Below are 25875 nucleotides of genomic sequence, written 5' to 3'. Positions count from 1 at the left end.
AACATATAAAGGAAAGCCCATTAGTTATCATAAGATGTTCCAGCAGAAACTCTACAAGTCAGGAGGGAGTGGAATCAAATATTCAAACTATTGAAAGAGAGAAATTACCAGCCAAGAATAATATATCCAGCAAAGTTATCTTTTAGATATGAAGGAGGAATAAAAACCTTTCCAGACATATGGAAGACGAGAGAATTTTCCACCACACAGCCTGCACTGCAGGAAATAAGAAAGGAGGCTATCCGAAACAAAAATTCAACAGAATGGAAACAGTCAAAAGAATACAAAAACCATGTGCAAGATTACTAACAGGCAGACAGAAACAGGAAATGGCAACACCTACACAGAATAGGGCACTATACACGTAAACATACATAAAGGGTAAAGAAGATAAAAATATAAAAAAAAGGGAAAAGAGAATAAACAGGCAACTTGCTACTGCAACTCAGAAATCAATTCACAGCATAAATAGGAATAATTTGTGATAACAAAAGCATGAAAGGGGAGAGAGTAAAGGTCTGAATTTGCAAAGGGGAATGGAGATAAGAAGCATGCTGAAAAAAAAGGACTACTGTTCATATGAAATTTTCTTTTACATAAACTTATTGGTAACCACTAAAACAAAACAAAACAAAGGAAAACAAAAGAAAACAACACAGAACTGAGACACGTGACATAAAAAAGAGGAAAGACAAAGAAAAATCATAGCATACCTGGATGTCATCATACAAAAGGGCAGCATGAGGTGACCCCACTGAAACCTCCCCTGGAATTTACAACAAATTGAACAACTATAATTCCACAAAGGATTTCCTGCACAGCAAGCAGGCAAGACTAACAGACACTCAACTGAAATCATCCAAAGGTGGGCAAATTGGGTGAGGAGGGAAGGAGGGAAGCAGGAGGTACAGAGAAGCAGGCCGTGCGCAAATCTGGGCCGGAGACTGGAGTTTGGAGCTACCTGCATTCCAGAGCCACCGCAGTCGCGGGACAGGGAAGCATTCTGACTGCTAGGGCTCCGCTGATGGCCCATAGTCCCGCCTGAGGGATCTGTATGTAACACGGCTGAACCCAATGCTCACAGCAGAGACCTTGGAGCAAACACTGAGGGAAGAAGGGTGAAAACAGCAGTTTAAGCCCTTACTTCTGAGCAGAGAATGGAATGCTTAGACACGGAGCCTAGACATCCCCACCTCACCCTTCCAGGGCTCACCTCACCCCCACCAGCCCAGTGCTAGAAGTGGAACAGTAGCAGTGTCAGAACAAAAGAACAGAATATTAGCAGTTCTGAGAACTGAGGCCCACAGCCATGGACTCACAGTCCAACTAGTTGAGCAAAGGGGAGGGAGCTGTGGAAGCAGGACCGGCTGTGGTGGTGGACCCGGACATTGCTCAGAGCCACCTCTCACAACTCACCCCGCCCCTGGCCCCACCTATCTGGGTGAATCCCTGAAGGCATAAACAAAGCTGCTGAAACATAAGCCCCTGAATCTGGTGCAGAAATAGCTTTGGAATATCAGAAGCTCTCCACATTCCCCAACGGAGGCAGTGTACTGAGACCCAGGCAATCTGCTCACAGAGGAGAAGCACAGCTTCCACAGAATCCCCCCACCCCCGCCACATTGTGTGAGAAGCGGTAACAGTGCGGAAAAATATAACACTGCAGTGTGAGAGAGAATAAAAGGCTGCAGTTGGAGAGAAAATAAAGAATTCTACCAACATCTACTAGAAAGCAAAAGAAAGAACTCTTCCTACCAACCTGTTGCAGAACCCACTCCTGTAGATGTCTAGCAAGAGAAATAATAATTAATTAATTGCCATGAATAACCAAGGCAACAAGACAGCTCAGAAAGAAAATGAAAAGTCTCCAGAAAATGAACTTAGAGATGTGGCAATATTTGACTGAAATGACCGAGAATTCAAGATTGCACTTCTGAAAAAACTCAATGAGATGCAAGAAAACACAGACAGGCAGATTAGAAATGAACTTAGAAACACAATGAAAGAACAAAGTGAACATATTACCAAAGAGATTGAAATTATAGAAAAGAACCAAATAGAATTTCTGGAGATTAAGAATTCAATAAAAGAAATGAAGAATGAATTAGCCAGCGTAGCTAATAGAGCTGACCAAATGGAGGAAAGAATCAGTGACATTGAACAGAAATCTGGAAATGACACAGATGGAAGAAGAGAGAGACTTGAGAGTTAAAAGAAATGAAAGAACTCCACAAGAACTTTCAGAAAGAGCAATATAAGAATAATGGTCATCCCAGAAAAAGAAGAAAGGGCGAAGGGAACAGAGAGTATATTCAAACAAATAGTCGACGACAACTTCCCAAACCTGTGGAAAGAACTGGATCCTCGAATCCAAGAAGCACACAGAACACCTAATTACTTCAATCCCAACAGCATCTCTCTAAGGCACATTGTATTGAAGCTGTCAAAAATTAATGACACAGAAAGAATCCTCAAGGCAGCCAGAAAGAAAAAAAAAAGATGGTAACCTACAAAGGAAAACCCATTAGATTATCATCAGATTTTTCAGTAAATCTCTGCAAGCCAAGAGGGAGGGAATTAAATATTCAAACTATTGAAAGAGAGAAATTATGAGCCAAAAATAATATATCCAGCAAAGATATCCGTTAGATATGAAGGAGGAATAAAGACCTTTCCTGACATACAGAAGCTGAGGGAGTTTTCTAACACAAAACCTACACTACAAGAAATGTTCAAGAATACTATTTGACCTGAAGCAAAAAAGCAAAACAATACAAAGCATGAGTAGTATTACAAACAGACAGACAGAAGCAGGAAATGGCAACCCCTACATCAAATAAGACACTGTACACTTAAACATAACAAACAGGGTAAAGAAGAAAACACTTAAAAAAAAAAACAGAAGAAAAAGACAACTTGTTAATTCAGCACAGAAATCAACTTACAGCATAAATAGGGATAACTTGTGACAACAAAAACATAAAAAAAGAGAGAGTAAAAGTCTGAACCAGCATAAGGGAAAGGAGAAAGTAAGCATGCTGAAGAAAATAGAATGCTATAAATATGAAACTTTGTTTTACATAAACTTAATGGTAACCACTCAAAAAAAAAAAAAAAAAATCCAGAACTGAAACTTGAAGAAACATGAAAAATGAAGAAACAGAGGAAAATCATAGAATACCACCACACTGAAATAACAGACAGGAACAAAAAGGGAAAGAAACAATGGAGACACAGTCCTACCAGAAAACCAAAGATAGAAGGAAAGGAAACCCTCATATATCAATAATCACACTAAATGTAAATGGACTCAACTCACTAGTAAAAAGGCACGAGTAGCAGATTGGATCAAAAAACTAAATCCAACCATATGCTGCCTCCAAGAGCCACATCTCAGCTACAAGGACAAATATAGACTCAAAGTGAAAGGGTGGAAATTGACACTCCAAGCAAATGGTATACAGAGAAAAGCAGGTGTAGTCATACTGATATCATATGAATCAGACTTTGGGATAAAAAAGGTAACAAGAAACAAAGATGGATATTTCATAATGATAAAGGGGACTATACAACAAGATGATATAACAGTCATCACTATATATGACCTCAATCAGGGAGCACTGAAATATACCAAGCAACTACTAACAGAACTAAAGGGAGAAATGGACCAATACACAATTATAGTAGGGGACCTAAATACATATTGACAGCTATGGATAGATCATCCAAACAGAAAGTAAATAAAGAAATATCAGGCCTAAATAACACATTAGATGAAATGGACATAATTGACATTTATAGAGCACTTTATCCTAGAATATTGGACTACACATTATTTTCTAGTATACATGGAACATTCTCAAGGACAGACCATATATTGGGACATAAAACTAGCCTCAGCAAATTTAAGAAGATTAAAATCATCCCAAGGATATTCTCTGATCACAAGGGTTTGAAATTGGATATCAACTGCAGAAAGAAAGAAGGAATAACCACAAATATGTGGCGATTAAACAACATACTTTCAAAGAATGACTGAAACAAATGAGGATGAATTACACCCTACCAAAATTTTTGGGATGCAATGAAAGCAGTTTTAAGAGAGAAATTTATATCATTACAAGCCTATCTCTAGAAATAAGAAAAAGCCCAGATAAATAACCTCAAGCTACACCTTAAAGAACTAGAAAAAGAAGAATAAATGAAACCCAAAGTCAGCAGAAGGAAGGAAATAATAAAAATTAGAGTAGAACTAAATGAAATAGTAACAAAAAGACAATAGAAAAAAATAATGCAACAAAGAGCTGGTTCTTTGAAAAGACGAATAAAATTGAGAAACCTTTGTCTAGACTCACTAAGATAAAAAGAGAAAAGACACAAATAAAGAAAATCGGAAATGAAAGAAGGGAACTTACCACAGATGCTACAGAAATACAAAGGATTATCCAAGAATATTATGAAGGGCTATATGCCACCAAATTCAATAACCTAGAAGAAATGGACATGTTCTTAAAAACATATAGCCTTCTTACTCTGAATCACGAAGAACTGGAAAATATAAAGAGACCGATCACCAATAAGGAAATTGAATCAGTCATATGAAATCTTCCCAAAAGCAAAATCCGGGACCAGACGGCTTCACTAGTGAATTCTACCAAACATTCAAAGGGGATCTAACACCCATCCTACTCAAACTCTTCCAAAAAATTGAAGAAAAATCAATACTCCGTAACTCATTTTATGAGGCCAACATTACCCTGATACCAAAACCTGATAAGGATAACACAAAAAAAGAAAATTACAAACCAATATCTCCGATGATTACAGATGCAAAAATCCTAAACAAAATTCTAGCAAATTAAATGCAACAATGCATTAAAAATATTATACTTCACGACCGAGTGGGGTTCATCCTAGGAGCACAAGGATGGTTTGACATGTGCAAATCAATCAATATGATATACCACATAAACAAATAAAGGACAAAAATCTTATGATTATATCAATAGATGCAGAAAAAGCATTTGACAAGATACAACATTCATTTATGACTTAAACACTTAATAAAATGGGTATAGAAGGAAAATACCTTAACACAATAAAGGCGATATATGACAAACCCTCAGCTAATATCGTAATTAATGGTGAAAAACTGAAGCCCTTTGCTCTAAGTTGAGGAACAGGACAAGGCTGTCCCTTATCATCTCTGATTTCCAAAATAGTACAGGAAGTCCTAGCAAGAGCAATTAGGCAAGAGAAATAAATAAAAGGCATCCACATAGGTAATGAAGAATTTAAATTGTCACTTTTTGCAGATGACATGATGTTATATATAGAAAACTCTCAAGAGTCTACCAGAAAGCTATTAGAAACAATAAGCGAATATAGTAAAGTTACCCACTACAAAATCAATGTACAAAATTCCATTGCATTCCTGAATACTAACAGTGAAAACCCAGAAAAAGAAATTGAAAAAGAATTCCTTTTGCAATTGCAACAAAAGAATAAAACACATAGGAATAAATTTAACCAAGATGTAAAAGACCTACACACTGAAACTATAAGACATTTTTAAAAGAAACTGAAGACACAAAGAAATGAAAAGACATTCCATGTTCATGGATTGAAAGAATCAGCATAGTGAAAATATCCATACTACCCAAAGCAATATACAGATTTAATGCAATCCCCATCAAAATCATAATGTCAGTTTTTCAAGAAACAGAACTGAAAGTCATCAGACTTGTATGGAATCAAAAAAGATCCCGTATAGCCAAAGCAAGCCTAAGAAAAAAGAACAATGCTGGAGGAATCACACTCCCTTACTTCAGCTTGTACTACAGGGCAATTATTAAAACAGTATGGTATTGGCAGAAAGACAGACACACAGACCAATAGAATAGACCAATGAAATAGAATCGAGAACCCAGAAATAAACTCATATAAATATGGAGAGATAAGTTTTGACAGAGAAACCAAAAACATACAATGGAGAAAAGATAGCCTCTTCAATAAATGGTGCTGGGAGAACTGGATAGCCACATGTAAAAAAATGAAACTAGACTGCTGTCTCTCACCATGTACCACAATTAACTCAAAATGGATCAAAGACCTGAAACAATAAACTGCATAGAAGAAAACTTAGGCACTAAACTTATAGACCTTGGATTCAAAGAGGATTTTATCAATTTGACTTCAAAGGCAAGGGAAGAAAAGCTAAAATAAATGAATGGGACTATATAAAACTAAAAAGCTTCTGTATAGCAAAAGAAACCATCAACAAAATAAAGGGGCAACTAATCGATGGGAGAAGATTTTTGCAAACAACGCCTCTGATAAGGGGCTAATATCCAAAATATATAAGGAACTCATAGAACTCAACAACAACAAAAAACAAACAATCCAGTTAAAAAATGGTAGAGGAGCTGAATAGACATTTCTCCAAAGAGGGCATACAAATGGCCAATAGACATATGAAAAAAATGCTTAACATCACTAACCATCAGAGAAATGCAAATGAAAACCACAATGAGATATCACCTCATTAACTGGATTAACTGGATAACAGCAGTTAGAATGGCTATCATCAACAAGACAAATAATAACAAGTGTTGGATAGGCTATGGAGAAAAAGGAACCCTCATGCAATGTTGGAAATACAGATTGGTCCAGCCACTAAAGAAGGCAGTGTGGTGATACCCCAAAAAATTAACAATAGAATTAATTACCATATGACCCAGCAATCCCTTTCCTGGATATCTACCCAAAAAGTCTGTAAACATTTATCCGTAAAGATATATGCACTCTGATATTCACTCCAGCTTTTTACAGTGGCCAAGACATAGAAACAACCAAAGTGTCCTTCGATAGATGAATGGATAAAGAAGTTGTGGTATATATACACAATGGAATACTATTCTGCCATGAGCAATGATGAAATAGTGCCATTTGTGACTACATGGATGGATCGTGAGATTATAATGCTAAGCGAAATCAGTCAGACAGAAAAAGTCGAGAACCATATGGTTTCACTGACATGTGAGATATAAAACTGAAAACAACAAAAGAACACGACAAACAAATGAGAAACAGAAACTCATAGACACAGACAGTAGTTTAGTGGTTACCAGAGTGTAAGGGGGAGGGTGGTGTTAGATAAGGGTAAATGGGATCAAATACATGGTGATGGAAGGGAACTGACTCTGGGTGGTGAACACACAATGTGATATATAGATGATGTATTACAGAATTGTACACTTGAAACCTATGTAACTTTACTAACCATTGTCACCCCAATAAACTTTTATTTTAAAAAAATAATACACTTGAAGGGATATGCTACTAAAGAAACAAATCGATAAGTATAAGTTTGTTTATATTTATTTTCACTTTGATGATACCACAATATTGTTCTAAAGTTGGGACAAGTATTTTTGACAAGGACCTAACCTAATATAAATGAAAACCAGCAACAAAAATAGCTTGCTATATATCTATTCGACGTACTTATATTATGCTAATGGCAGGCATGACACAAAAACATGTAGAATCAAAGGGTAATCTGTATGTAACAGTGTTATGTGAAGATTTCATTAATACTACTACTAATAATAATTAAAGCAACATACGTTGGAAGATGCTTGGCATGTCTGGTTTATTCCCTTTTGTTTGTGCAGAAGTTTCTGGCTGAGGTAAAGGAACTCTACAAAAGATGAAAAACAGGATAACCAATAGTATAAAAAAGAGATATAATATCAAATTGAATGAACGAAATGAATTGCTTCCATCCAGAATTTATTCTAATTTAATAAATTTAGAAAATATATGTTTAGTTTCTTAAAGTGGTGCATTAAACATTTAAGAAAAATACTTTCAAGTTTTGAACAATTATCTATACATAACATAATTCAAATACTGCAATAGGTTGAAATATTCTTTTAAGGAGTATTCCACAAAAGGAAGTACTCAACTTTATTAAATATTAACTAAAGATGTATATATATATACACAGACACACACACGCAGGCGCACATATTTCATTCTCGATGACAGGAATTTAAAAATTAGTTCAATGGCTTATTTTCATGTTTACTTTATTCAAATATTCTGGAAAACCATCTGGCCTAACTCGCCATCTTCATTCCAGAATTTTTTATAAGCCTCATGCTACTTCAAATCTTCATGCTTTTCTTTCTGAGTGGAACAACCCTATATCCCTTTTCCTTTGCCTGATTATTTAACTCAGGCATTATTTCCTATAAGAAGCCATCCTTGATCTCTAGTTAAGGCTCACTGCTTCATGTATATGCTCTCACAGCACCATGACTAAACTTCTATCAGCGTTCATCACACTTGTATTGCAATTTCAGGTTTATTAGTTTGTCTCTTCCACCTGATTCTTCTGTAAGCCCTACAAAAGTATAGACTTTATTTATTTTTGTATTTCCACATAATATCTGCTCACTAACTGTTGATTGAACTGAAATGAATGGAGTAAAAAGGCAGTATCTTATTTTGAAGCTGAGGAGAAGCCTACTTTCATAAAGAAAGATTTCCATCTTACGGGCTTTTAGCATTCTTCTGTGGTTGAGTTTTTTCTATTGTTGTATTCCAAAACTAAAACCATAAAATAAAATAGAAATGTCATATTGTAGAATGCCACATAATATTGCTCAACTTATTTTATCAAAGGATGTGTCTCATAATAGTAGTATTCTTCATTTTATTAGTGAGTTATTAATGAACTAAAAAGAAGTAGCTTTCATGAAGGAAGAGTGCATCCATTTAACTACAGAACTCTAGGAAATTAAAAAAAATATTGTGTAGTTGTAGTTTTATTTTTTTTCAATTATTGAAAACATGGTATTTCTAGAAATTAGTAAATTGAAACCATCAACTCTGCGAGAAATGTAAATACTAAAAATATTTAAATTATATGTATTTTGAGATGCTTAAACAGCACGTTTATACTTTTAAATACATGTGATTATAATTTTTTTCATCTGAAATAAATTAGAAAAAAAAACAGTTTTTCAAACTCTAGGAGCACCATTATATTGTACAGAATTTTGAAAGTGCCTTAGAAGATTTTTACTGGAATATGTAGTAATTCATTTGTATGACTTAAATGTCTTAAAGGTGCTAAGTGAGAGAAGTGGAGTATACAATGTCTACGAGTATCAGCTGAGACAACTGAAAAATGAAAAGACAAGAAGTATAGAAGGATAACTAAGGACAGAAAGGCACGAGAGGGCTTAAAGAAGAGAAGATAAAGATGCATATGATGGGTAGTGGCTGAAAGAGTTTTGAGATACATAATAGAAAAAGCCTCAACTGCCTTGAAGAGAATATTGGTAGAAATATGAATTTTGAAGGAGAATCTGCTGAGGGTTCAGAAAGAAAAGAAGAAACCTGTGGAAAAAGCTTCTGTTGTCTTAGAGAATACATATATTGTCATGAAAATAATATTGCTAGAAATATGAATGTAAAAGGTGCTTCTGGTGAGGTCTGACAGAAATGAAGAATGTGGTATCGGAAACTGGATGAAAGGTGATCCTTGGTATAAAGTAGCAGAAGACTTGGCTGAATTCTGTTCTCTTGGATGGAAAGTGAAACTTATATGCAATGAACTTACATATTTAGCTGAACTTCTAAGCAATGTGTTGAAGGTACAACCTGGTTTCTCCTTGCTGCTTATAGTAAAATATGAGAGAGTTGAAAAAGAAATTATTAAGAAAAAAGGTACCAGATCTTCAATACTTGGAAAATTGTCAACCTATTCATATTGCAAAAAAATGAGAAAGTTTGCCCTGGAGAGAACACCCAGGGTTTGGCTGGACAACCATTTGCCCAAGAGATTAGGCCTGTGACTTGTGGATCAAATCAACCATCTCAGTAGGCATGCTACTAGCTTAGACTGAAAGGGACATAAGTGGGACAGAATGAAGAATGGTTGTCAGATTTCTGGAATTCTACAGTCAAGAAATGAGGCAACAGAGATACCCAGTTGTGATCATATGTTATCCTTCAAATAAAGGGAAGAATGATCCAGAGGGTGTGGCCCTTTCCTCAGTTACAGAAGGCAGGGCCATCTCCTCAATTCCAGAGTACAGGGCCACCACTCAGTGCCACCTGGTGGGCCCAGAGGACATAGTATCATGCCAGAAAGGATAATTCTGAAATCTTAAAGTCAAATGGAATTGGCCCTGCTAGGTTTCAGATGTGCTTGTGACCCATGATCCCTTTTTTCCTTCCAATTTCTCCGTTTTGGAATGCCTGTCCCACCATTGCATTTCAGACAGATAACGTGTCTACTTTCACAGGTTCAGTCATGAAAAAAATTTTTGCCCCAGAATGAATCACCCTACATCTTATTCATACATGATTTAGATGATATTTAGATGACATTTTGGACTCAGAGTTGATGTTGGTATGGGTTAAGAATTTGGGGGATGGTGTGATTGGGTGAATGTATTTTGCATGTAAGAAATGAATTATTAGGGGACAGAGGGCAGACTGTTATGGGTTGAATTATGTCCCCACCAAATATCAATATGACTACCAATATGTAAGCAATTACATCTTCAGGGATTCTCAGAATGTGATCTTATTTGTAAATAAGGTCACTGAAGATGTAATTGCTTAAGATAAGGTAAGACTGGAGGGGACCAGTTTTCCAGAGTGGGTCCCTAATCCAATATGGCTTGCATCTTTACAAAAAGGGGAAATTTGGACACAGATGTGCCAACAGGGAAAATGCCATGTGAAGATGAAGGCAGAAATTGGGGTAATGCTTCTATAAGCTAAGAAATGACAAAGATTGCCAATTAACCACCAAAAACCATGGGAGAGGCATGGAACAGATTCTATGAGTTGTGAGCAAACAATACTGTGAATGTTTAAATAAAATTTAAAAATTACAGTAAAAGACACATTGCCATTAATCTCCCTCAAAATAACACCCCCTCACTTCGAACACACTTATCCCATTGTTCTTGCCACTTTCTGAAGCAGTTCTGGAAGTCCTCTTTTATGAGTGACTTTAGTTGCGCTGTCGTGGCCACCTCAACGTCCTGACTCAATTAAAAACATTTACGTTTCATAGTCATTTTGACTTTGGGGAAGAGCCAGAAACTTCATGGTGCCAGATCTGGTGAATAAGGTGGATGAGGACACACTATAATATTTTTATATGACAGAAATTGCATACCAGAAGCGATGTGTGACACAGAGCCGTTACATTGTGATCACAAAATATGGTGAGTGCTGCTGCTGAGTGCCATCGAATGGAAAGGCAGGGATCTTCAACACCGGAAGCGGCACATTGAACCTTAGTAACAGTGTGTGACAAGTTTTAACTTGTTTGGTGCAGTCGGTCGGGTGTGAGCTACGGTTGAGAGCAAGTGTGTTTTAACACGTGCCATAAATCATCCTCCATCATGACAATGCTCCGTGTCACACATGGCTTCTGGTATATGGCAATTTCTGTCAAATAAAAACATTATGGTGTGTCCTCATCCACCTTATTCACTGGATCTGGCACTGTGTGACTTCTGGCTCTTCCTCAAAGTCAAAATGATTCAGGACATGGAGGCAGCCACAGCAGTGCAACTAAAGACGCTCACAAAAGAGGACTTCCAGAATTGCTTCAGAAAGTGGCAAAAATGGTGGGGTTAGTATATTCAAAGCGAAAGGGAGTATTTTGAGGGGGATTAATGGCAATGTGTCTTTTACTGTAATACATTTTTAAAATTTAAACATTCACCATATTTTTTGATCACACCATGTACATAACAGCTCTCACTAGGAACTCATCCTGCAGATACCCTGATCTCAGTCTTCGGCAGCCCAAAAAATCTAAAATGTCTTCTAGTACAACCACTCATTTTATAGGGTAGAAACAAGACAAAAACAAACAAAAGAGGGCTATGCCCAAAATTAATACAAATGACTTACAGTTTGGTATATTGCCCCTGCACAATCCTTTTTTTCTTGGTAGGGCTCAAACTTGTATATGTAGTTTGAGAACACTGAGAACTCATAAGGCCATTCTCCTGGTGCTGTTTACCATCTATTTCCTGACTTGGACTTTCTCTTTCAGCTGTCTGGGATGTTGAGGGTCGGTTACCATTCTAAAACCAAAAAATTAGAGAATACATTTCAAGCTTATTCATAAAAATTACTTTTCTCTTAAAAGTCTACAATTTTAGTTTATCCATTTTTCATAATCTTAAGAGTTGTGACAAAATGTTGCAACCATAATTCTGCTTTTATAAAGATGATTTATAAAATTCCATCGGCTGTTAAAATATTGTTAAAAGGAAGGTAAAGTCCCTCTTATATTAGTATAGCTTAAAAGTTGCAATAGATGTGCAATTCCACATGGATAGTAATCCTAGAAATAATTTTTAAAAGATAAACTCATGGAAAAAATTAACTTGTTTGTCTTGATTGTGCATAGATTTCAGAAGTAGCATCTTCTATTAGAGCATTTATTTTACAAGAGTCATTGCTAACTCTTATAGAACCTGGGTAACATTGCCATGCCAGATACAGAGGTAAAAACTTCCTGTGGAAGTGTTCCTACAATTTTGGTCTTGACAAAAGGTAGGAATAGAATATACAGGCATACCTCATTTCATTGTGCCTCACTTTATTGTGCTTTGCAGATATTGCATATTTTTACAAATTGAATGTTTGTGGCAACCCTGTGTTGAGCAGCAAGTCTATCAGCACCATTTTTCCAGATGGCTCAGATGACGGTTAGCATTCTTTAGCAATAAAGTATTTTTTAATTAAGGTATGTGCATTGTTTTTTAGACGTAGTGCTATTGCACACTGAATAGTCTATAATATAGTGCAAACACAACTTTTATATTCACTGGGAAACCAAAAAATTCATGTGACTTGCTTTATTGCAATATTCACTTTATTGCAGTGGTCTGGAACCAAACCTGCAATACCTCCAAGGTATGCCTATAATCATATATACCACCTGGGAATTTAAATAATGACAATCATGATAGGTTCAAATTATGTAGAAAGCAAAAATAAGATACCGAGTTTTGAGTGCCTATCAGAAGCTGGGACCTTCAGCCCAGCCTGCTCCACAATAAATGACAGAAAAAGGAAACAGCCAAAAAACAATTTTTTTTTCTCTTAGACTGGGAAGGGGGTATGGTCTCACAGTTGTGTGTGTGTGTGTTTTTTGTTTTGTTTTGTTTTGTTTGGCATGCTTTCTTAATAAAAACAACAAAGAAAGAATGTTTAAAAAAAGAATACAACGAACAAGGTACCAACTGTAATTATGATCACAGTGCTTTCAGAGATATACTATTGACTCTGGCACCATACCCGAAGTGTTTCTGATGCTGAGGCACTTTCAGTTGCACTGCTATGGGGGATATACTTTATAACGGTAATTATCCCCTGAATTGCAATGCGCTTTTGTTCCCTATACTGCAAGTCTTCAATCTCCTTCCTCACTTCACTTATAGCTGTCAAGAGCGACTCAACTGCAAAAGAGTATTTCCAAGAAAATTGTAAGTTTTAAAGAACTGAAATGATAAAAATAAGAATTAGATTTGCAATGTAATTTCACAATATAAAATTATAAACTTGCTACAGAACGTAAATTTGCAAGACTTTATGTTTATACTTGGTATACGCCTATGTAATTTCTGTAAAAGAGGCAAAACATATTTATCAGTTAAATTGTGATACAGTCTTCTAGCCTGGAATTTTAATTTGAAACAGAAATTTTGCATACTGAATGTAATTTATATATCATATTTCAGACTATAAAGTGCTGCCGAGCCACTGAATTGAAACACACATTTTAATATTTTTAAACATATACTATATATCAATGGCATTATAAAGTACAAGAGGATGCTAATATTTAGATGATGATAGATCAGTATTTCCAAACTTCTCTTCCCCCCAAAAAAAACCATGCAATTATCCCATGGCTTTTAAAAAAGAATATACCTATGTTAAAGTTCTCAACTGTCATATCTTAATTGTACTAAAATAAATTAATTTTAGGCCTCTCATCAGTACTTATTCTGTATCTCATTTATTTTGGTGTCATTTTTATTTAAAGGTAGCACTCGATTTTGTTATATCCTATATATCACTCTACAGAGCAGCATAATGCAGTTTTCAATATCTTGATATCAGGTATCCAGTATCCCCACTGATATCTTTAATCTCTCTATGTAATGTCATAGGAGTTGAAATCTACTAAGGTCAGACTGGATCTCAATGATATTAAATCAAGATATTATTTCTAGTTAGTCATTGTCTATGTTCTTTCTCTTCCTCTAATCTAATAAAACAAAAATATTAAACTTTAGGAGGCATAACATGTATTTTAGGTCCTCATAAAGACACAATTATTATCAGTGAGTGTTGCTACACTTTGACTCACTCCCCTAAAATAAAAGAATAAAGGTGACTAACTGATATAGCATATACAATACATATAGCATACAAACATAGCACAGAAAATTGGCAATTACATTAGTACCTTTAACAGAACTTCTATACTTCGAAAATGTCTCCGGCACTGGTGGATAGGGGTAATATCCCCCAATAACAGAATTTTTCATTTCCCCAGAATCGGTCTTTGTTTTAATCCAGTGAATAAAATTTTTTACCTTGATATCATTGGCACACAGTTGGCTTCTATGACCTCTTTGTAAGAAGGTTAAAGTGCAAAAAAACACACAAAACAAAACCGAAACAAACAAACAAAAGAAAAAAACAACAACTCACTGTAATAAACTGCATGGACATTTGTATAAAAACAGTTTAATATTAAAACAGTTTCTTATGTCACCAAGAAAAGAAGTCAAATTCACTTATTCTCTATGTAGCAAATAATTATACATAATATGCATACAAAAATTATCAAAGAGTAAACAAATCTTAAGTCAAGAATAAAATCAGACATATTAGAGTTTAAGTGGACTAAACAGTAGCTGTCTACAAGATACTAAAGAGCCTTAAGAAAAAGAAAACTAATAATCTGGAATTTTTCTAACTATCCAAATGGTTGGCATTTCCTTAAAAAATTGATTTTTAAATCATGTATTATCTTGAAGGTATGACATCATGTATGAACTAAACTGCCTGAGTATAGTTCAACATTTAAATTCATGTTCTTAAAACATACTTAAAAGTGATATTTACATCTCATGTTATTAATACATATTTAAATCTGATATTATTAGTATTTATAAAATGAGGTATTGACAAAGACATGTGTTATACACTTCCTAGGACTCTTCTTTTGACAAATTTCCTAATTACCTATGTGGTAGCATTCTAGGAAACACACCATCCCACACCATTCCCTCACTCATCTGGAAACTTGTATCTTTATTGTTTTCACATCCATTATCAAAGGTAATAGAGGAAAACAATGTACTTAGAGACAAGCAGTGAGACTCTTCTCTTCTTACTATATAAGTAAAATGTGAGATTCCAGGGCTAAAATTTGATGCACATTTTTGTTTTATTTAGTATTTTAAAATATTATTAATTGAATGCATATTGTGATATAGGCCCTTACAGTTTTCAATCAAGCAATTTATGATTATCTACTTTACATCAAGCAGGAAATAAAGTTAGCTAAAGGACGTAAACATAATTCTCCCGTAAGTCACAAAATTATTGCTTCAATCATAAATAATCTAGAAGCAATATATTTCATAGGCTACATACTCTTTGTTAAAACATTCTTATAGTGATAAAGGTGATCAAATAAAGCTATCTTGTGGTTGAAAGTTGTAATGTGAAAGTTAATTTAATGAAGAGAAAATATATTACATTTCCAATAAAGTATATACAAAGAAACTGCTTACCAGTAATAAACACGTGACTCTCATTTGTAGTGGTGAGGTAAAGCAGTTTAGGTACTTGAGTATCATTTCTGACAACTTTCAACTGTGTACACATAAAATATGTCACTGTAGAAAATAAAAACACTTATGAAATTACTTCTGCATTTCAAAGAGGACATACCAAGATCAGGATGTAACACAGTGCTCCTCAAACTTTAATAAACAGAGGAATCACCTAGGACAATTGTTAAAAAGCACAATAAGATTCAATAGTTTTACGGTGGGGCTTGAGATACTCCATTTCTGATAAGCTTCTAGGTGATATCGTGTTTCCCCGAAAATAAGGCCTGGCTGGACAATCAGATCTAATGTGTCTTTTGGAGCAAAAATTAATATAAAACCCGGTATATTATATCATATATATCATATATATCATATATTATATTATAGACTCGGTCTTATAGCAAAATAAGACTGGGTCTTTTTTTTAATTTATTGAGGTGACAGTTGTTCGTAAAATTACATAGATTTCAGGTGTACAATTCTGTATTACATCATCTATAAATCCCATTGTGTGTTCACCACCCAGAGTCAGTTCTCCTTCCATCACCATATATTTGATCCCCCTTACCCTCATCTCCCACCCCCTACCCCCCTTACCCTCTGGTAACCACTAAACTATTGTCTGTAAGACCGGGTCTTATATTAATTTTTGCTCCAAAAGACGCATTAGAGTTGATTGTCCAGCGAGGTCTTATTTTCAGGGAAACACGGTACTAGTGCAGCAAGTCCCTTGATCACACTTGGAACAAGGATCTGACACTTATCTTTTCCTTTAGATAAAGGATCTAACACTTTTCTCTTAGAAAGTACAACAGCTGCACCTAACTGAAGTCCCTGCTTGTTGCACAGTTGAAGAGTGCAAGAGTCTTTCTAATGGGGCACACAGTTGAATGTGAACAGTTATTCCTGCAGAGAAAGAAGCTTAGTTTCTCCGTGATGATTTCACTCATTAACCCAGTCTAACACTGATCCCTGAATTACTCTGACTCCTTCCACCAGATAGGGCTATACAGTATTAATTTGAATTTGCTTATGCAAGTGTTCTACATGTGTTGATTTTAGATTTTAAGCCTCAATGACAGGACTTATACCCTCTATTCTTTTCTGTTCACTTTGCTAACTAACTTGATAAACTAAAAAGAATCCCTGAAAATAGGATTATAATGTCTTCAGACTCCAACAACTTTCAAGAGCTATCATTTTAAATTATATACCGTGTTTCCCTGAAAATAAGACCTAGCCGGATAATCAGCTCTAATGCTTCTTTTGGAGCAAAAATTAATATGACCTGGTTTTATTTTACTATAATATAAGATCGGGTCTTAATATAATATAATATGGTATAATATAATACGGTATAATATAATAAGTATAATATAATATGATATAATATAATATAATACCGGGTCTATATAATATAATACAATATAATACTGGGTCTTATATTAATTTTTGCTCCAAAAGACGCATTAGAGTTGATTGTCCGGCTAGATCTCATTTTCAGGGAAACAGGGTATTAGGTTATTTGGGAAAATTCATTAGTCCAACAATTCTTAAAAATTTTAACTCATTACATGCCCAAAACAGTTATGGTTTTACAAACTAGTAAATGAAGAAGTAAATGTAAATACTTGTAATCTCACAATAACAGTAGGGTCTCATTTAAGAATAAATATTTCCCTAGAGCATGACAATAACTATAAATTCATTTCTGACCTCTCATATTTACTAGATCTTTATTTTGTAGCAATGAAAATAAAGGAAATCTGTTCAAACGACTAAAAATAATTCTCTTAATTTATATCGCCTTTCCTTTATTTCAAAAACTTTAAAAATAATGTGAGTACTCATGGTTAAAGATGTCAATCTAGGAATATTAACAAAATCTCTAACTTTAATTTCATGACTGTTAAAAATCAGACATTTCAGATCTAACACTCTAGCTGTTTGACACCTAGGGAATTACTTAATCCTTCTGGACCTTTGTTTCCTCACCGGTAAATTTATAAAAACATGAACTCTTTAAAAGGTAACTGGGAGTACAAAGTGAGATAACATGCATGAGAATCTGGTACATAGTAAACACTCAATATTAGTTTCCCTTAGTCCTTCACTTACCTTAAAAGTAAATTGTACACCTGAAATCTATGTAATTTTACTAACAATTGTCACCCCAATAAATTTAATAAAATAAAATTAAAAAAAAAAAGATGCCCTACTACCAAAAGATTCTGGTATTCCAGAAGACCCCTGGTCGCGTTCCCCTTCATAGGCCTGAAGTTCCCTTAAGTACTCACCAGTCATTTAATGATTTTTTTCCTTTACTCTTGGTCAAAAGATGAAAATAAATTGTGATCGCAGTCAACTATTATATTAAAGAAAACCTCACCAAAGTCTACACAAACCTTTCTTAGAAATTTACATTTCACATTATCACAAGAAATAGAACATACATGCATGGCAACTTTACTGTGAAAAACAATTATCCAAAAATTGTGTCAGTTTGGTGCTTACAGTGGCTACAAAGAGAGAGGGAAATGGCCATAAAACCCATCTAAAATAAAGTAATGGAATTATTGCCTTATCAGAGGTCATCTATACCAATTATTTATCCCCTTAGAGAAGTTGTATGAGAGGTTATAGCTCCATTCACCTTGGAAGACCAGGCCTTGGTTTTGGCTAAAACTCTCGTTCTGCCCTCTCCCCCAATAGCTGGACCAAGGTTTGGTTCTATTCAGATACATTTTAGAAATTAATCTCACAAGTAGAGGGGTGGAATCTAATGAGGTAATATCTGAATGTTGCATAATACTGTTTTGCAACAGAGAAGAAAGGGGTAGCAAAACAGCCTTGTATATGGTCTCTAGGTCTCCTGACATTCTACAATTTCTACCATGTTGCTAATTTTTTAAAAACTGCAAATAGTCAAGAATTGGGAGTTTCCCCAATGTTGACAAACATTTAACAATTGGTATTTTATTCGTATAATCATTTGGAAAATAGTAAAATAGTACACCATATCTAAAATAGCTTTATGCTACAAAGTCAAAGAAGGAAAATTTACTGAAGTTGTTAAAAAGTATTACATATACTTTTTTCTTATAATAGATCTGAAGACTAACTTGTTATATAAAATGTATAGCAAGGCATACCTAAAATGTTTTCAGATAAATAAAATTAGTGGGAAAAATACTGATATGTCTGAATGAATGCAAGGGGAAAAAGTCAACACCAAAGTAAGTAAAATATTGACCAGCTGGTATAACACCACCACATTAATATTAATTTAATACTCAAATGCAATCATACTTGTCATTGTCAGTGTTTAATTACAAAGCCTGCTAATCCTCTACCAATTAATTCTACATGAGTAAAATCTTCATCGTCTTTAATGGGAGTCTACTTAGTCAATTTCCAAGTGGATACTAAGGGTATTGACTACCTATGTTTTAATTTCACTGACTCTTAAACTTTTATGTCTGAAATTTTAATAATGAGAATTGATTAAAGAACCTGTTTTCTGAAAAACTAGTTTCAATCCCAAATTAATTCTGAATAGAAAACCAGAAGGTGGTTAATGTTTGTAGTACCAAATATAATATTAATATAGAAAAACTTAAATATGCTATCAGACTGCTCAAATTTGCTACCTCAATATCATGAGGCTTCATAATTAAGTTTACTAATTTTTAAGTTAGTGCCCACACTTCCAAAAATAAAGAGAAAAAAATTGGAACTAAGTACTTGGGCAAATATTTTCAAAGATTTCTGGCTGAGATGTAGAAAACAGTTCTACTACAAATGGTTGTTCTGAAGTCCCGTCAGCAATGTGAATCCAGCGATGTGACCAAAAATCTTCACAGTTTTCTACAAGGATAGAATATTAGAATAAATGAAGATAATTGAATATGCATGTATGAATACAAAACTATTCACTGTAATACATTTTATGACTTTCAATTTCAAAAGCTTACCTTTTGACCCCCTTTACCCTTTTCTACTACCCCCACCCCCCTTACCATCTGGTAACCACTAAACTGTTGTCTGTGTCTATGAGTCTTCATTTCTTTGTCTTGTTCCTTTGTCAGTTTTATATCCCACATATGAGAGAAGTCATATGGTTCTCGACTTTTTCCACTTAGCATAATAATCTCAAGATCCATCCAAATACATGGTGATGGAAGGAGAACTGACTCTGGGTGGTGAGCACACAATGTGATATATAGATGATGTATAATAGAATTGTACACTTGAAACCTATGTAATTTTACTAACTACTGTCACCCCAATAAATTTAATTAAAAATAAAAAGCTTACCTTTCTTTTTTGACCGCTGGACCCTTCCTACAAAAACTAAAATGCCAATAATATCACAGATTTGCTTTTCTGGCATATCATCTAGTTCTGATCTAATAAAAGAAACACAATTGTTAAATGGATATTGTAGCTTTAACAGTGAAAACGTATTTTATAACTATCATTGTGAAAATGTACATTTACATAATTACTGCAGCAAAATTTTGGGTAGATTTTGAGCAGATATAATAACATTGAGAATTATTTAAGATATTTTACAAAAAGCAATTTACCTTGTGATAAAGCGGTGACTTAATTTTGGCAATCTCCATTCTGGTTTCACCTGCCTTTCTGGAATTATAATGATATTAGTTGGAGGATCTCGAAGGTTCAGGCACACTTCTGAAAAACAAAAATATATTACTTTAATATTGTATTTAATATATATTAAATAATATACACATGTATAAATTATGCAGGAAAATAACAGAATGAACACTTTTGAGCACATCACTAAACCTAAGAACTAGACCATTATCAATAGCTTTCTTCTACCTATTGCTACATTGTCACATCCATTTATCTCCTACCAAAGGTTAACCATATCTTAAATTTTGTGTTTTATCATCTGCTTAATTAAAAATCACTTATGTGTTTTCCCCAAACAAAATACTGTTTGGATTTATTTATTTTTGAATTTTAATGAACAGAGTCATATCATATACAGTACTGCAGGACTACATTTTTCACTCAACATTATGTTCCTGAGATTCATCCATGCAGCTGTATGCAGTAGTTTTTTTTCCTCATTTCCACTGCTGAATAATGTTCCAGGATGTTGACACACTTCAATTTTATTTACCCATTATCATGTTGATAGAATCTGGATTATTTCCAGTTTTTGTTATTACAAGTAGGGTCACTATGAACTTTTTGTACATGTCTTCCTGCGTACACAGACAAGAGTTTTCTAAGGTATTATACCCAGGAGGGAATCCCTGGATTGTATAATATACAAATGTCCTACTCCACAGGATAATTCGAAACTATTTTAAAGGACCTACTTATAGTTCCATCAACAATGTGTAAGAATTCACATTGATCCACAATCTCTCCAAATTTTGGTATTGTCAAATTTCTTATTTGTCAATCTAGTGACACAAAAATCACAATTTGTTGTGATCTTATTTTAAAGTTCCATTATTACTAATTATGTTGAACATTTCATATTCTTATGGTTCATTCATGTATCCTCTTCTGTTAAATACTTGTGTCTTTTGCCCATTTTTTCTATTGGATTATTTGTCTTGTTCTTATTTATAGGACTTCTTTCTATATGTTTGATACCAATCCTTTGTTGATTATATCACTGCAAATATTTTCACCCAGTTTGTGAACTGTTTTTTTCATTCTTTTTATGGTTTCTTTTGATGAACGAAAGTTCTTAATTTTAATGTAGTTAGCTTTAAAATCTTTTTTTATTGGTTACTATTCCCTGTGCCTTATCCAAGAAGCTCATCCTGATCCCAAGGTCAAAAAAACTTTTCTATTAAGTTCTTTTAAAAGTTTTACCTTCCACATAAAAGTATTTGATATACCTGGGATTTATTTTTTTATATGATATGATAGGGATATAATATCATTTTTACTCATATATACAATCAACTTTCCCAATACTGTTTATTGAATGTTGGTTCCTCCTTCCTTGATGATCTGTACAGCACATCTGGCACATATCAAAATTTTACATGTCTAGGGCTACTCCTCGACTCTGTATTGTGACTTGCTGGTCAGTTTGTCTATACCTGTACCAATACTGCATGGTCATAAATACTTTATAATAATTCTTGAAATTTTAGGATTATAATAATCCTATAATAAATAGGATTATTATAATTATAATAATTCTTGATAATTGTAGGACAAGTCTTCACTTGTTCTTCAGTCCCCTATCATTTTCTTCAGAAGTGTATTGACTATTCTTAATAATTAAGTGCTTCCACATAAATTTTAGAGTCAGTTTGTCAGTTCCAGAATAAAAACATCTGACAGAATAGCACTGAATCTATAGATCAATTTGGGGGGAACTGACACACTTATGAAATTGAGACTGACCTCCTACATAGGAACATGAAATATTTCTCCATTTATTTAGGGATTCTTTAAGGTCTTTCAACAAAGTATTATAATCTTCTCCAAACAGGTTTTATCTATCTTCTATTAAATTTACTTTTAGATACCTTATAGTTGTTGTTGACAAAGGAAATTATGTTTTCATAATTATAATTTCTAACTCTTCATTATCAGAGTGTACAAAATCAATTGTACACTCCAATAACAAAGAGTTAGAAATTACTGATCTTATAGCTAGCTTTGCTAATATCTTATTGTTTTTAATACTTTGTGCTATTTTGGATTTTCTTTGTAGAAAAATCTAATTTGTGGTAGAGGAGGGGAAAAGGGGTCAAATATATGGTGATGGAAGGAGAACTGACTCTGTGGTGGACACACAATGTAATATATAGGTGATGTATTATAGAAATGTACACTTGAAACCTATATAATTTTACTAACCAATGTCACGCCAATAAATAAATAAATTAAATAAATAAATGAAAGCAAAGAAAAATCTAATTTGTGAATAATGACAGTTTTGTGTTTTCCTTTAAAATCCTATGTCCTTAATGCATTTTGTCTGCTCACACTGGCTAGGACAGCCAGTAAAACATTAAATGGAAATAGTAATAGGAGGTATTCATGTTCCTCTTTTCAGAAAGAAATATACCTAAATTTTCCCCATTAAAAGTTGTGTTTGTTGTTTTGTTATGATTTTGTAAACATCCTTCATCAGGTTAAGGAAGGCTCCTTCTCTTGCTATTTTCTTTTCTAAATTTATAAATGGGTGTAAAATTTTAACAAATGCCTTTTGTGATGCTATTAGGATGACCATTATCTTCTAATCTGCTAATGTGGTGAATGATACTTACAGATTTTCATATGTAAAAACAGCTTTGCATTGCTGGAGAACAATGCAACTTAGTCACAGTGTGTGATAATTTTTTACATATAAATGAATTCAGTTTGCTAATACGCTATTCATAATATGTATGTATATGTTCATGGCTGAAACTAGCCTTTAAGTTTCCTCTTTCATACTATTCTTGTTTTGTTTTATTTTTCAAGGTTATATTGGTATCAAAGAATGTGTTACAGAGTATGCCCTCTTATTCCGTTCTCTGGAACAGTTTTGGAATGATATACCATGTTTCCCTGAAAATAAGACCTAGCCGGACAATCAGCTCTAAAGCGACCTTTGGAGCAAAAATTAATATAAGACCCGGTCTTATTTTACTATAAGACCGGGTCTTATATAATATAATTAATATAATATAATAAAATATATAATATAATACCAGGTATAGTATAATATAATATAATATAATATAATATAATATAATATAATATAATATAATATAATATATAATATAAAACAAAACCAGGTATAATATAATACCGGGTCTTACATTAATTTTTGCTCCAAAAGACACATTAGAGCTGATTGTCTGCTAGATCTTATTTTCGGGGAAACATGGTACTCTTTGAACATTTGATAGAACTTGCCTGTAAAATTATGTGTGCTTGGTATTTTCTTTGTAGGAAGATTTTAAACCTCTGATGTAATTTCTTTAATAGTTATGGAAGTATCTAGGCTTTCTATTTCCTTTTATTTCAGTAAGTAATATTTTTCTAAGGATTTTCTGTGTAGCAAACAAAGATTAAAAAAGGATGAAGAAACTTGACTTCTTATCCTGTCTATTACCAGCCATGTAAATAGAATTCCAAATTTACTTCACCTCTATTAGTCTGTCTTTTCATATGTGAGTGAGTCAAGTTTGTATTATATGATATTGCCTTGAACCTAGAAAACAGTTTGCGTGTTACAAAGTGCTTTTATTATCACAGTTACTCCATTATATTCAAGGTCCCTTACAGTTCTAAATGTTAGTATTTTGAAGGAAATAAATAGCCCCTTTCCCATCAAACCAAAAACACTTGATGCTACTATGTCAATATGTATTATGCAATACAGTCTGAAAAATCTCAAGATTTAAAAATGTTTATTATTTGGGTATGCCAGCTGAATACTACTTTGTAAAAGGTAGAACAGAATGATATACAAAGTGGCAATATACAAATTCATATATTACCAGCTAATAATACCCTTTCTTTTAAAATAGAATTTTCATTTTTATAGGTTTCCATGTGTTAGGTCTTTTAAAAATACATTTCAGTTTCTATAACTTGGGACTACACGTAAATATGAAAAAATAAACCAAGATGAATTACCCTATTAGTTTGTCTTACAACATCAACACCTGGAAGGCACTGATGGTATCGCAAATCCCTATTCTCTTACCGACCAACTCCAGTCCCCGATACATACTTTTCCTTATTTATACTGCTCGTAACATTCAAACTGCCGTGTTATTATTATTCTTAACCCCCAATTACACTTTCTCCTATCCAACCCACTCTCCTGCTTTCCTGATCATTCATTGTTTCCTCAACTAAATTTCTATTCATTTCCTCTCCTCTTTTGTTCACCACATTTTCTTATTATTTACTGTCATTAGTCTTTCATTTTACTGTAGTTTGTTCACCTTACGTATCTGTTATCCCACTAGACTAATTTTTAAGTGTAGAACTCTATATTACTTATCTTTTTATCTCCTGTGCCTAGCATGGTTTATAGAGCTGTTCTATTTTTCTCTTCAAAAGATTATTGATCACTTTGAGGTAGGTAATTTTTAAAGATCATAAATCAGTAGTTGTCAACCCTAGCTGTGCATTAGTCATCTGAGGAATTTTGAAGACATACCAATGTTTTAGTCCCCTCCTCAGAGTAATTAAATCAGATTCTCAGAGGGTGGGGTGCCCGTCCTTTCTGAAAGCTCTCTAAGTGATACAAATGTACAGACAGGATTGAGATCTACTTATACATGTAGACTCAGCAAGCTACAGCCTGCAGATGGCTGCTTGTTTTTTTCAAATAAAGTTTTACTGTAACACAACCATGTCCTTTCATTTTTATATCATTTCTGGCTGCTTTCACTCTAGAAAGGCAGGACTGAGTAGTTGTGAAAGAGATCATATTGCCTGCACAGGCTATAATATTTACTCTCTGGCTCTTTACAGAAATAGCTAGCTGACCTCTGATAAAGAGGGAATACATACTATTACTCATCTAAAAGTTATATAATAGCGACTGATGCTAACACTGATAAGAAGTAAAATTGTTTTAAACACTAAACAGGATATTTTCAATATATTCTCATCAAGGCTCTTATTTTTAAAAATATTTTTTTATATTTGCAATTATTTATTTGAAAGTACAAATAACCTGTCATATCTTAGAGCGCTTCCATTATGAAAGTCTGGCTGTATAATCCTATATAGCAGAGATAACATACTTCTTGATTCCTTTTAAGTTTTTTTTTTATTCCTGTTAAGTTTTAGTGGCTGTTTATCTTCTGACCACATGGTGTCTATTTTTCCACTTTCCATATGTTTTTTTTTTCCTTTTGCTTTGTTCTGTTTTACTATTTATTAAATTTATTGGGGTGACATTAGTTAGTAAAATTATGTAGGTTTCAAGTGTACATTGCTA

At 33.8% G+C, this 25875-nt stretch overlaps 1 protein-coding gene across 1 annotated transcript in view; it reads right to left on the bottom strand.

Moving 5' to 3' along the window:
* The window catches only part of RADX (RPA1 related single stranded DNA binding protein, X-linked), a 60978-nt gene that overhangs the window by 22652 nt on the left and 12451 nt on the right, over positions 1 to 25875 (bottom strand). Inside the window, exons 4-11 of the mRNA XM_019713863.3 lie at positions 20501 to 20609; positions 20229 to 20320; positions 19656 to 19778; positions 15870 to 15974; positions 14531 to 14695; positions 13354 to 13514; positions 11956 to 12131; positions 7629 to 7702 (exon numbers count right to left, since the gene is read on the bottom strand). Coding sequence (XP_019569422.1) covers positions 7629 to 7702; positions 11956 to 12131; positions 13354 to 13514; positions 14531 to 14695; positions 15870 to 15974; positions 19656 to 19778; positions 20229 to 20320; positions 20501 to 20609 — 1005 coding nt within the window. The remainder of the gene's footprint in view (positions 1 to 7628; positions 7703 to 11955; positions 12132 to 13353; positions 13515 to 14530; positions 14696 to 15869; positions 15975 to 19655; positions 19779 to 20228; positions 20321 to 20500; positions 20610 to 25875) is intronic.

This window comes from Rhinolophus sinicus, chromosome 18, assembly GCF_057876585.1.
Source record: "Rhinolophus sinicus isolate RSI-liver-muscle chromosome 18, RSI-T2T, whole genome shotgun sequence".
NCBI classification, from domain to species: Eukaryota; Metazoa; Chordata; class Mammalia; order Chiroptera; family Rhinolophidae; genus Rhinolophus; species Rhinolophus sinicus.
This window is presented reverse-complemented; position numbering and strand designations above follow the sequence as displayed.